The sequence below is a fragment of the Thamnophis elegans genome, chromosome 4, assembly GCF_009769535.1.
Source record: "Thamnophis elegans isolate rThaEle1 chromosome 4, rThaEle1.pri, whole genome shotgun sequence".
Taxonomy (NCBI): domain Eukaryota; kingdom Metazoa; phylum Chordata; class Lepidosauria; order Squamata; family Colubridae; genus Thamnophis; species Thamnophis elegans.
In genome coordinates, this window is record NC_045544.1 from 32,097,821 (window position 1) to 32,111,776 (window position 13,956).

Genomic DNA, 13,956 nt, shown 5'->3' on the forward strand with positions numbered 1-13,956 from the left:
TGTGGTATGCTCAGGTTTGCAATTGGCTTTTACAATATTATAACTTCAAAATCCATAAATTTTCATGTAATTGTATTCCATCTGAAGTCAGTAATTAGGACTTCAAGAGTGGGTTGTTGTTGTTTTTAAAAAAGAGCAAAGCAGCACATCAAGTAGAAAGCAAAACTCAATGAGACAGACCAAGGTTGGTGAAGGTATTCCCCAAATAAATTCACCATTGACCCACCACTCCCATTCATCTCAAGGCACATGTTTCTACCCATTCATGAGCTGTGAGGCATACCAAATGGGGAAAGAGATGTGAGATTTATAGGGGTGGCAAAAGAATGAATGACTCTAAGCATGATTTAAAAAATGCAGTATTGCAAAAAGCATTGCTTTCTTAAAGATAGTATACATTGGTAGGTCCCTATTTTTAGATCTTGCCACCATATGTTAATGGAACCATATATAATTGACGGATTATTTGTCGTCTGAACTAAATTTCTTGGATAACTGAGAAAAATGTCGCTAAGAGCCTCTTGAAATGTGGTCATGTGATTCCGGGGGGAACTGACCATTGAAACTTCAGAATCAGATTGTAAACCCTGTTTTCCAGATCGATTGTAACTTTGGTCATTAAGTGAAAGCTATAAATCAAGGACCACCTTCAAGTCAACATGATGGCTGATGTATCTACAAATCTGACCTCAAAACCAAGAATTTTTTTCTTTAAATGACAATTTGCAATGCTTATACAGAATCATGTTCATCTATTTGGCCATATATAAAAAAACTTAGATATGATAAGACAGACTAAACAAAAGCATATATGGATGCAAAACTTAAAGACCAAATAAAACAACAGGAAGAATTGTGGAACAAATCAATATTATTTACAAACACTCTTTTAGAGAAAACAGATATAAAATGTTTTACAGATAATACTCAACCCTGTCAATAATTGTTAATAGACAATTCCTATATGGTAGTAATATATGCCGGAACTATCATGCAACAGAAGGAACACCCAAAAGTATTGGAAATTGGAAAAAAACATATACTGCACAATTCAGAGAATCTTAAGGAACAAATTGGAAGTTAAATCAATTTTTTCCTGAGTTAAGTATAAGTTCACAACATAATAAAAAGATTTTATTACTTTTTCAACTGTTTCCACCCTTTTTTCATTATTGGCACATAATTTTTACATGTTCTGATGAATCATTTCAGTTACTGCAGCCTTCCATCCTTCTGAGTAAAATGAGGGCCCAGATTGTTGAGGACAATATGCTGACTGTAGACCATTTAGTGTAAAGCACTATAAAGTGGCATGTGAATCTTAAGTGGTATTGCTATTGTTCATAATCAGTTTATGCGAAATTGCATGAGCTGAGTATATATGACATACTATTTCTTCTGCCTCTGCACAATCTGCAATTTGAATCATTTGGTCATCTTTTTCAATTCTAGCCTTGGCTGCATTGGTTCAAATAATTTGCTTTTGCACAGCCAAAATCAAGCTTCCAGTTTCTCTTTTTAATGTTCCAATTGTAAGCCATTGCTAGGTTTTATCTTTATTCACTTTCCCCTTGATCTTTTGTAGAAATAGACCATGTAATGCTTTTCCTTCCCTGCATTTTATGTTTGCATTACATTATTTTGATATTTATGTTTTATTTCCTGCACATTCAATAAGTTTCAATTTTTAATTTACATTGGTGCTTGTTATTGATTTTTACATAATCAGCCAATGCATGCTTTTTTTTTCTTGGACAGTTTGACCTGAAGTAAACCTCTGCCTCCATTTCTGCAGGGCAGGTATAATCCATATCATAGTGGATATGTAACACATGGTTAATACTCATTAGCTATTTCCAACCGAATTGTCCAGCTTTGCTTGTTTCCAGTTAATAATTCCAGCAATGATTACATCACAAGTATGGTCCAGGCTTTGATACTGTTTTTACCATTCTATTATTTAAAAAATACCGGTAAATATAAAAAATGATAAAGCCGATCACTTTGTCGTAGAAAGTGTCAGCTATGCAACTTGAATAGTACTACTCATCCCTAGTTAGTGATGCTAACGGGTAGATATTCTCCACCCTAATACTTTTACAGCAAATTTCTTACAACAAATCACTGTTAAAGCAGATAAAACTGATTTATAAAGTGGTTTTGCATAAATAAAATAGGAGCATAATGCTGAACCTACGGTGGGCATGCAAGCCTTCACCCCAGCTTAGCTCCATGCATGTGTGCGCACCTGCTAGCCAGCTGATTTTTGGGTCTGCTGTGCATGTGTGGGGAGACTCACTTGCATTCACAGGGGGGAGGGGGTGCATGGTGCCCCCTCCCTGGTCCATTTTTGGTCCCAAAGAGGCTGCAGGGAGACCTACTAGGCCCAAAACTGTGCCGGGTGGTGTCCCACACATATTGCACTATGGGTGTGGGCACACTCATGTGCGCTGTCATACAACAAAAAGGTTAGCCTCACTGTGATAGGATGTGGGAACAACAAAAGTATAAATCACAGGACAAAGTTAGAGGGAAGTATTTTTTTTTGAAACCCTCAACCACCATTCTCTAAAAATTAAAATCTGGGAGGCTGCTTCTGATTGATGGATTAAGTGCCACAAAATATCGCTGACTCAATGACCATCGAAAGTGATGTTCTCCATCATCTGTCTTCAGCCTAATCCTTCAGCTATTCATTAGTACTGTCCATCCACCTTGCTGCTTGGTCGTCTTTTTCTTCTTCCCTCCACTTTTCCCAGCAACATCGTCTTCCCCAGAGAGCTGACTCTTAACACGATGTGTCCATAACTAGGATAATTTAAGCCTAATTCATTTCCATTTCGGGGGGAAAATTCTGGGCTAAGACGCTTCTACCCAATGGTAAAAGAGGGAAAAGCCATATTGGCAGGTGAACTCGAGTGCTTCGAGCTACTCTACGTACTAGGCGCTTACACCACCACCACCACCGGCGAAGTGATCCACTGTTTTCCCAATATAGACTAAGTCGTGAACAAGGCGCGTTTAAAAACCAGGCTGCTGAGTTCGAGGTTCGCGCCACGACCCACAACACAAAACTAGCCCTTCCGGCCGCCTGGCGGCGCTTCTGCAGCAGAAGACGCGAGAGGTTTCAGCTGAGATGGCGGCGGCGTTGTCACGTGAAGCCGGCGGAGGCCCTGGTAGCATGGAGGCGGCGGATGGGACACAGCAAGAGGAAGAGGTCGAGGTGGGTTTGCGGAGGGGAAGAGCCCAGGGGGATGCGATCGTTGCAAGATGCCTCTCAACGGCAACCGTCGGGGAAGGAACTTTCTCTCGTTCGGGATTGCCGAGTCTTGACGATGTAGCGGGGGATTTCGCTGCCTGCGGATTGCTCTCCAGCCGGTGTATCAACAGGGGAAACTATTTGTAGCTCAGGGTTGAAATGAGGTGGTTCCTGATGCTCGCTGAGCTCGCTGATTTCCTTGCAGACGTTTCATTACTTGAACTAGGTAACAACATCAATGCTACGATGTTACCTGGTTTGGGTAATGAAAAGTCTGCAAAGAAGCACAGAGCACAGCAAGGACCTTTCGCTTTTGAATGTGTTATGCGCATTCATTAATGGCACACAACTCCTGCAGCAGAATGAGAGCGCCCGTCAGCCTGTTTATAGGCTGACTTGCTTTTAGGAAGGGAAGAATCCCGCCTCAGGGTAAGCTCCACTTCACCCATAAGGAGGCGCTGAGGCTCTTAGTACTGCTGCCTATCGTCCTTGTTTTGAGCCGTCTCGGGCAGTTGAAGAACTCCAGCTTTTCCCAATTTGAAGTCCTCCAGATGTTCTAGACGTCGGTTCCCATAAGCCTTAACCAACATTGCTGGCTGGGCCTTGAAAACGCGACATCTGTTTAGACAACAGCTGCTTGATTCGATGTGCGATGTGAATTCTTTTCTACAGCTTGGGAGGAATCTGGATCTGATGAGATCTAGCCCTTTTCCCTTTGGAAAAAAAAGGGGGAAACACTACTTAAGATATAAATATCATTTAATGTGCATTTTATTTCATTACATGGGGAAAAACTGAAGGAGAGAATAGTACGTATGCTAACTTGGGCTCCTGGAGGAAAGAGGTTATATAAAGTTATCGATTGTGTACTGTCAAGTTGTTTTTGGCTCCTAATAACCATATAGAAAGGAACACGGTGGATCAGTGGCTAAGACGCTGAGCTTGTCGATCAGAAAGTTTGGCGGTTCAAATCCCTAGCGCCGGATAACGGAGTGAGTTCCCGTTACTTGAGCCAGCTTCTGCCAACCTAGCAGTTTGAAAGCATGTAAAAATGCAAGTAGAAAAATAGGAACCACCTTTGATGGGAAGGTAATAGCGTTCCATGCGCCTTCAGTGTTTAGTCATGCCGGCCACATGACCACGGAGATGTCTTTGGACAGCGCTGACTCTTCGGCTTTGAAACGGAGATGAAGACCGCCCCCTAGAGTCGGGAACAACTAGCACATGTGTACGAGGGGAACCATTACCTTTACCTTTTAACCATATAGATCAGGGGTCCCCAACCCCTGGGCCATGGGCCACTACCAGATTGTGGTTTATTCGAAACTGGGCTGTGCAAGAAGTGGGCTGGTGTGCACGTGGATCTCTACTTGTGCGGGTAGTAGGCCAGAATGCACGTGCACTTCCATTCATGCAAACCTGGTCCACCACTCGCTTGGCCCGATCCCGCCCCCCCCGAGCCAAGTCAGCAAGACAGCTTACTTGGTGGCATACATTACTTTCTACGTTGTTTTTTTTCCCAACAACAACTCTTTGGAATAGATCTGGAAGAGAGAGAGCAACTATCTATCAGTGTCCTTTACAGTGTCCAAGAAGAAAACAGAACCTGGATTCTCTGGTGCTAATTCCCATACCATATTAGCTCATTTGGTTATTTGGTGACGAGGGCAAACCAATATCAGAGGATGACAGAAATAACTTCTACAGTATTTTACATTTGGGTGAAATGGTAGAGAAAACATTAGATGGCTGCTTTTTCATAGTGTCAGAATCATGCTTAAACACCCATATTCCAACAATGTCTGTGACAATAATGTATATTTGCAAATGGGTATATATGCCAGGCTAAAAGATTGAGCTGTTAAATACACTATTTACAGTGTTTTGTAATTTTCCCTCTAGGAACAATTAGTTGTGGTAGAATTGTCTGGAATAATCGATTCAGACTTTCTGGAAAAATGTGATAATAAATGCAAGATTTTGGTGAGTGTTTTTAACATAATACAAATTAATGTATCTTTTTATTAAAAAGTACAGTTGTGATTCTATTCAAAATCTTTTAAAATGGCAGGAGTTAAGCTACTATATTTGTTTCTTGCTTAACAGAATGGGCACAAGCGTGATCTTTTACTCAGCCTTTTTTTGCTTCTTCCAACAAACATTCATTGCAACAGAACACATGCTTCCATTCCTTACAACAGACCACATCTTAAAATCTCTCCATACATTTTCCTGTGCTTAATCAACATTCTACTGAGTACACAAATTCACGTTCTTAATTTAGATTTTCCCATTACCACTTGTAGTTATTTTCATGCTATTTTCCTTATCAAACAGAGCTAGCTAGCTTGGTCTTACATATATTGATTTCCAGATCCATATTCCTTATTACAAGTTATCTAATATGTGCTGCAAAACATTTTGGCTGTAAGCCAACAAATCAGAATAATTTGTATACAAAAGTATATATACAATATGTTCACCAACCAACATATGTCTATTATTATCACAAGTATTAAACATTTATCCATATTGCACAACCAAGGGAACAGCATGTATCTTGGCCCTACTCTCTGTTTTATGATTTACTAAGGATTTCCTTTATTCTTATGGATGCTTTACTTGTATATGCCATTGTTATTGCATTTGGCAACCAACCTGCTAAAGCATTCTATAATTGAAACCTGTTTGTCATTGTTTTTCTATATTAAAATATAAAGCAGTTTTTTGCTTTGTAGATTTCTTGGTGCCTTACAGAAGAACAAAATGCTTTGCTCTGCTCACTTCCTATTTGTTAAACTCAAATTTAGCTTATTGTCATCCCAGTTTGGTTAGAAATACTAAAGACACAACCAACAGCCCATTTTATCCAAGCTTGTTCATTCTAAAAAGCATATTCAGGGCACTGATGAATTCTCATGATGTCTGGATATTCCTGCTCATTACAAATGGCAGGAATAAATGTCTGTCCATCCACTAAAAAATTTTGTAATGGCATGTCATTTTTATCAGTTTTAGAGATATCACCTGGCTTAGATCATGCTTTGAATTCACTGACTTCCTTTCTCCCAAATGTGCTTCTGTCTTTATGATTGTAGGGAATTGACACAGAGAGACCTATTTTGCAAATAGACAGATATATCTTTGCTGGAGAATATGAAGGTAAGAAAAGTAATGAATAAGTTATTTTATAAGGCATGGTGTAAAGGAACATGAACCTTAAGAACCATCTTCCTTTCTTTTTGTCTTTCTTTGTAATTTTTTTCTATAGAAACAGAGGAAATCTTCCTCAGCTAGTCAATAAACGGATCAAAAATTAACTTATAGTTTCAAATCAGTAATTGTCTAAATTATGTAAAAAATCCTGATTGGGTGACCAAATTTTAAAATAAATCAAGGAAAAGCATGCAATTCTGTGAATAGTGAGTTAAGCTTAATACTAGCCACATTTATAATATGTGCTCCACATAGGAGACTATCGGAGCCAAAATTGGGACATTACCTATTGGGGCAACAACTGGAAGATACGTAAGCCTCCTATCTAATACCAAACTTATTTCTGTTCAGACTTAGAGGTAGAATCTGTCTCTCATGTGCTATTAAAATGTCCAGGATTAAAGTCAACTTTCTGAGTGGGAGATGAGCATCTTCACCTCTATGCCAGCACACCACTTAGATATTGTACTATATACAAGTCTTTTATCGTGTTTGATCTTGGGCTGTAAATAAAATTTGAATTTATGCATGCAATCTTCTAATTCTTGCATAGAGTCAAATAGATATTACTCTTTAAAATAAGTTCATATTTTCCCTTAGCAATTTGTTTACTCTCATCTTCAGATACCCTTGGAACGTGTGTAGTGTTTGAGGAAAACCACGATCATGGTAAGCAGTACTTTATATTTTAGTTTTTCAGAATCTCAACTTTTTTTAAAAAAATGAGAAATATTCTGCTTTTTTTCTTGATTGTAGATGTGGAAGGCGACCAAAAGTTGCAACTAAAATATAAATGCCACACAATGAAGAAACTAAAGATGACACGGACACTTCTGATTGAGAAAAAGGAAGGGGAAGAGAACATAGGTGATTTTCAAATTCTAGAAATTCATCCTCTTTTTCTAAAACTTCATTCCCCCCCCCCTGTCTAAAAAAACACTTTAAGTATATTCATAAGATACACTATAATATCATGTATTGCTTTTTTGCTCTTTTCTGTCCAGGTTTCATATACTCTAATTGGATTCACAGATAGTTTAAATATTATATTGCAGAGTACATTGTTATAAACCATAGCAACATAACAATATTGCTTGTGTAACATTGTAAGCAAAACTAAATTACTGTTTTGTAAAACAGTCACAGACTGCTCTACATTGCTGTTTTCATGGCTTGTAAATGCATGCTTTCTCTGCACCACTCCAACATCAGATAACTTTAATTGAGCTTTTATAAAATTGTAGCTCAGCAACTCTTTCTGTTATCCTAATGTGATCTTAACCAGTCCATCATAATATCCTGAACTGTAAAATGTTCAGGATTGTTTTATGTTCCCACTCCTTAATTGATAGAATCAATTTGAGAAAAAACAGAGTTAGTGTATGTTCTGTTTGACGTCAGAATAATAACCTTGCATGTCTGGGAAGGGCAAGAGCCCCATCTACCTTCATTTATCCATTTTAACGTTACTTGTCAGATCTATTGCAGATTAACCCAAATCTGCCGTTATTGGAGTTCAAATCTTGGTTACCCATCATAACAAGGACCTGTTACTGAAGATGAATGTGATACAAATATTTCCATTTAATGTTGTATTTCACTTAGATTTAGAATCCTTAAATTTGAAAGTAGTGTTTTTTCTCACATTTTGTTGTAGTAGCTCATAGCAGTCATGCAATGTGCATTTTTGTAATACAGTACTGTCTCAACATGAATCTTTTTAATCACAAGTAGCAGCCAAATAATCTTTGAATTTTGCTGTTCAGCAGTCTCAATATGAGGATCATTTACAGAGTGGTATCATTGCTGGGGAAACCAGAAAAGAGGGGATAAGGGAAGAGGAGAATAAGATATGAATAAGGGATGAGACAAAATCTTCAATAAAATGATGTTTGCTTATTTATTTTCTTCTTACTAACTCCTTCCTATCTCTTTCCCCTTGTTTTAATTTGGCAGGGGGCGGCATAGAATGGCTAGATCTTAAGGACAAAGACTTCTCATACAGCAGACCAAACATGATTTGCAATTTCTTATATGAAAAAGATGATGAAACAGCTGAATCCCAGGATAAGCTGGCAGAAGAATCTGAAGAAGAAGCCAGTGACCAAGGAAACATGGATTGGAATTTGGAACCCGGGATTACAGCTGACATTGCAAAGGATGATGCTGAACCTCTTTTGGATACACCAGATCCCATCACAGAGAATCCTTCCATAGAGAACACTCAGAACATGGCGTCAGAAGAGCCTCCACATTGATATAAGTTGTTTGATTGAGCGGCAGTCACTTTATAGGATAAACTGACTGATACCTGATATGTACATTAGAAAGACTCTGAATTCGTATGCAAATGATTTTGTGAAAGTTTTGCTAGTATCACATTCCTTTGGTGATATTGATCTAATACATTTCCTAAGTTCTCTGTACCTCTTTGTTAAAGGAATTGGAAAGTGGAAAGAGAGGCTTCTGTTGAACTTGGAAGCCCTTATTTTGATTACAGATTCCCTTCTCTTGCCTTCTCCCAGTTAGTTCCTTTGCTTACTATCTTGTCTGGTGAAGAATTCTGAAGAGCTCAAGTTTGTTTTCTATTTTGTGATTTTGATATAATAAAAGATGCAACTCTAATAAGGACTTGGATTTTTCTTTTTGACCAATATAGCTGCATTTGCTTTTTATAATGTAAAATCATTTATCACAATTTACAAACTATGGTTTAAAATAATATATATTTTCAAGCAGCAACCTCCTTGCACATATATACGAACAGGAGCACAATGAATCGTTAACCCCTTCTGAAACTTAAGTGAAACACCACGAATAGGATGTTACCCAAATAAAATTTGACCTAAAAGCAGGAGATAACACAGTACAAATCATGAATTCCTTGACTCTTAATTTCTGGCTTCTAACGTAAGATTCAAATTGTGTATACAGGTACTCAATTTATGACCACAATTGAGCCCAAAATTTATGTTGCTAAGTGAAACATTCATCAAGTGAGTTCTACCCCATTTTACGACCTTTCTTGCCCCAATTGTTAAGTGAAGCATTGCAGTTGTGAATTTAGTAACACAGTCGTTAAGTGAATCTGGTTTCCCCATTCACTTTACTTGTCAGACAGCTGCAAAAGGGTTCCGGGACACTGCAACCTTCATAAATACAAACCAGTTGTCAAACATCTGAATTTGATCATGTGACTATAGGCATGCTGCAAGGTTGTAAGTGTGAAAAATGTTCATATGTCCTGTTTTTCAGTGCTCGGATTGAACTGTCATTCAATGAACTGGTAAGTTGAGGGCTGCCGGAAGTATATAATATAATAATTATAATAATTTATACCTGGTGATGCGTGAATTGAAGATAAGCAGCAAGAAAAAATCACAAAGTACCGGGACTTGCAAATTGAAGTTGAGCGACTGTGGAAAAAGAAATGGTGTGTTGTCCCAATTGTAATTGGAGCCCTTGGAGCAATACCTAAATGGCTAACTTGCTATTTGGAAATTCTAAATTTACCGGACTTAAACATTCTAACTACAAAAAACCACCCTACTTGGAACACCTATCTTCTGATGTTACCTTAACAATTCCTAGGTCCTTGGTTAGGACTCAATACAATAATACAACACAATAGCAGAGTTGGAAGGGACCTTGGAGGTCTTCTAGTCCAACCCCCTGCCTAGGCAGGAAATCCTATACTGTTTCAGACAAATGGCTATCCAATATCTTCTTAAAGACTTCCTGTGTTGGGGCATTCAGAACTTCTGGAGACAAGCTGTTCCACTTATTAATTGTTCTAACTGTCAGGAAATTTCTCCTCAGTTCTAAGTTGCTTCTCTCCTTGATTAGTTTCCACCCATTGCTTCTTGTTCTACTCTCAGGTGCCTTGGAGAATAGTTTGACTCCTTCTTTGTGGCAACCCCTGAGATATTGGAACACTGCTATCATGTCTCCCCTAGTCCTTCTTTCTATTAAACTAGACATCCCCAGTTCCTGCAACTGTTCTTCATGTTTTAGTCTCTAGTCCCCTAATCATCTTTGTTGCTCTTCTCTGCACTCTTTCTAAAGTCCCCACATCTTTCCTACATCGTGGCAACCAAAACGAAATGCAGTATTCCAAGTGTGGCCTTACCAAGGCATTATAAAGTGGTATTAACACTTCACATGATCTTGATTCTATCCCTCTGTTTATACAGCCTAGAACTGTGTTGCCTTTTTAGGCAGCTGCTGCACACTGCTGGCTCATATTTAAATGGTTGTTCACTAGGACTCCAAGATCCCTTTCATAGTTACTACTATTAAGCAAGGTACCACATATACTGTACCTGTGCATTTCGTTTTTGTTCCTAAATATAGAACTTTACTCTTTTCACCATTGAATTTCATTTTATTAGATAGTGCTCAATGTTCAAGTTTGTCAAGATCCTTCTGTATCTTTAGCCTATCTTCTGGAATGTTGGCTATTCTTGCCAGCTTGGTGTCATGTGCAAATTTGATGAGTTCACCATTTATTCCCTCATCCAAATCATTGATGAAGATGTTGAAGAGTACTGGGTCCAAAACAGAGTCTTGGGGTACTCCACTGCATATTTCCCTCCGTGAAGATGCAGTTCCATTGAGGACTACACGTTGAGTGCGGTTGTTCAGCCAGTTACGAATCCATCTGGTGGTGATGCTATCTAACCCATATACTTCTACTTTATGTAGTAATAGGTTATGGTCTACCTTATCAAATGCCTTACTGAAGTCCAAGTAAACTATATCGATGGCATTCCTCTGGTCCACTAATTTTGTCACATTATCAAAGAATGCAATAAGATTAGTCTGGCATGATCTGTTTTTGAAAAACCCATGTTGGCTTTTGGCTATTACTTTGTTTGCTTCTAGGTGTTCGCTAATTCGTTGCTTGATTATCTTTTCCAGAATCTACCCTGGTATTGAGTTCAGGCTGATAGGTCTATAGTTTCCTGGATCTGTTTTTTTCCCCCTTGTTTGAAGATGGGAACCACATCAGCTCTTTTCTAGTCCTATGGCAGTTCCCTGATGCTCCAGGATCTCTGAAACAGTGACGTGCAGTCAGGGGAGGCAGGGGAGGCAGAGCCTCACCACTGTCATCATGAACAGAAAAAAAAATGTAAAAGGAAAAAGTCACAGTGGATGACTCTGCTTAGTGCTTAACTATTTAAAAAAGCCTCTAAAAATGTGCCCTCTACTGGAGGAGGCAGGAGAACCACATGCCTCATTTAGTCTGACTTTATGATCACTCGAGCAGAGTTAAGCAAGGGTTAAAAGCCGAAAAATTCCTTATGTAGATGAGGCACGTGGTTCTCTTGTCTCCTCCTGTAGAGCAGTGGTCCCCAACCTTTTTATCGCCGCGGACCAGTCAGCCTTTGATAATTTTACCGTGGCCCGCTGAGCGCGCACAGGGGTGGGGGGGCATTGTTCGCGACGACACATTGATTGTTTATATATAAGATTGTTTTGATTAAACAACTTTTATTTTATTGTATTTAAACATGCCTTACAAAATAAAATACAATTACATAAATATAAAGTGCTTTAATATGCCACCCCCCACCCGGACAGACTTATGTTCCTCAAAGACCATCCTGAACCCTCAACCCGGACCAACCTTTCTGCCCGCCCTCCCCCTCCCCACCACATTCGGCGGGCAAAGAACAGAGCGCGCGCGCGCGCGAATGCCATGGAGAGAGAGAAAATAAATATATATATATATATATAAATATATAACTGTTTGGGAGTAAAAGCGGGGAGGCGCACCCGGCCAGGGGGGGGAGAGGAGGAGGAAGGAGGGTGGGAAGGAAGCTGGCAAGCGAAGAACAGAAAGTAATTAGCAAGGATTAAAACGACCTGCAGGAAAAAGGAGAGGGGAAAAAAAAAACCCAGATCTGATGGCTAGTGCAGCCTCCACCGGAGGGGCTGCAGAAACACACACCGCCAGTCCTGTCCTTCCTTTCCAACCAGTCTCTCTCCGCGCGTGCATACACACACACACCACACAAACACACACCCGCCGGCAGATATGCACGCACACACACTTTTTTTTTTTTTGCAATTGGCAGAACTACGGTTTTCTTTCTTTAAAAAAAAATAATTAAATGGAGGTGGGGGGTGTGTGGAGAGAAAGGGAGAGAAGCGGACACATAAAACCGAGCCGCACTCGCGAACCACAGCATGCATCTGGGTGACAAAATTGCAGGGAGAAAGCAGGAAAAGCCGAGGAGAGAGCAAAAAAAGAAAAGAGCCAGACCAAGCGCGGCAGGGCGGGAAGGAAGGCGATGATGATTGGGGGAGGTTTGAAAAAGCAGATCCAAGCGCAAAAGTTACTGAGTCATTTCAGCGGCGGCCGGAACAGTTTTCTTGACTCCCTCCCTCTCTCCCCCTCTCTCTCCTCTCTCACTCTCTCACTCTCTCTTTCCCTGGCGATGGATCGGTGCGGGAGGGGGGGAGAGAGAAGGGAGGAGACGGCGAGGGAGGGAGGGAGAGAGAGCCAAGGGTGAGACCAAAGGTGGGGGGAGAGAAATGCATTTAAGAGGAGCGGATTTAAAAGAGCGATCATGGCCCCCGGCCGCTGCGCGGCCCGGTGCCAGGTACTCCACGGCCCGGCACCGGTCCGCGGACCGGGGGTTGGGGACCACTGCTGTAGAGGGTGTTTTTTAGAGGATTTTTTAAGCAGTTAAGCAGAGTCATCCATTGGGGACTCTGGCAGCAGCTAGCCCAGCCTGACCTCAGCAGCTCTTGCCCTTTTCCTTTTACATTTTTACATTTTCATGATGGCAGGCAAAAGCAGAGTTGAAATTCTCTGTGAAACAGCTGGAAAAAGTATGTGGGTCGGAGGGAGGGGAAGGAATTCAAAATCAATGTAATTTGTAAGTAATTGTAAGTAATTTGTGCGTTTGTGTGTGTTTGAGTGAGTGTGTTTCTTTCTTCACTCAAACAAACTCTCAATTTGAGAGAGAGTTTTTTCTGAGAGTGAAGAGAGGGAAGGGGGTAGGAGACGCAGGGAGGGCAGTCCGCCAGCTTTCTTTCTCTGTGTCCAGGGCAGCCCGCCAGCAGAGGTAGGTCTTTTGCCCACCTCTGCTGGCGGGCTGTTGCTTTCTCTCTTTTGCCCAGAGACGGGCAGCTCAGGCGAGCTGGCGGGCTGGCGCTTTCTTTCTTTTGCCCAGAGGCGGCAGCCCGCCTGAGCTGCCCGCCTCTGGGCAAAAGAGAGAAAGCAGCAGCCCGCCAGCAGAGGCGGGCAAAAGCGGCGGACATAGCGGCTGGCAATGTTGGACATAGCGGCGGGCAAAAGAAAGCCAGCAGCGGGCTGGCGCTTTCTTTCTTTTGCCCAGAGGCGGGCAGCTCAGGCGGGCTGGCGGGCTGGCGCTTGCTTGCTTTCGCCCAGAGGCGGGCAGCTCAGGCGGGCTGGCGGGCTGGCGCTTGCTTTCTTTCGCCCAGAGGCGGGCAGCTCAGGTGGGCTGCCC

At 40.9% G+C, this 13,956-nt stretch overlaps 1 protein-coding gene across 1 annotated transcript; it reads left to right on the forward strand.

Moving 5' to 3' along the window:
- Positions 1-2,954: 2,954 nt before the first annotated feature.
- GTF3C6 (general transcription factor IIIC subunit 6) lies at positions 2,955-9,100 on the forward strand. The gene is made up of 6 exons (XM_032216992.1): positions 2,955-3,223; positions 5,162-5,242; positions 6,358-6,421; positions 7,100-7,144; positions 7,232-7,342; positions 8,432-9,100. The coding sequence occupies exons 1-6, from the start codon at positions 3,137-3,139 to the stop codon at positions 8,731-8,733; spliced, it is 690 nt and encodes a 229-aa protein (XP_032072883.1). The 5' UTR covers positions 2,955-3,136; the 3' UTR covers positions 8,734-9,100.
- The last annotated feature ends 4,856 nt before the right edge of the window (positions 9,101-13,956 follow it).

What these genes read in the sequence shown, in the direction of transcription:
- GTF3C6 (XM_032216992.1), top strand. Translation starts at nt 3,137, where the DNA reads ATGGCGGCGGCGTTGTCACGTGAAGCCGGCGGAGGCCCTGGTAGCATG. An exon ending in ATAATAAATGCAAGATTTTG is followed by an intron (nt 5,243 to 6,357) that starts GTGAGTGTTTTT and finishes TTATGATTGTAG; the next exon opens with GGAATTGACACAGAGAGACC. An exon ending in GGAAGGGGAAGAGAACATAG is followed by an intron (nt 7,343 to 8,431) that starts GTGATTTTCAAA and finishes TTAATTTGGCAG; the next exon opens with GGGGCGGCATAGAATGGCTA.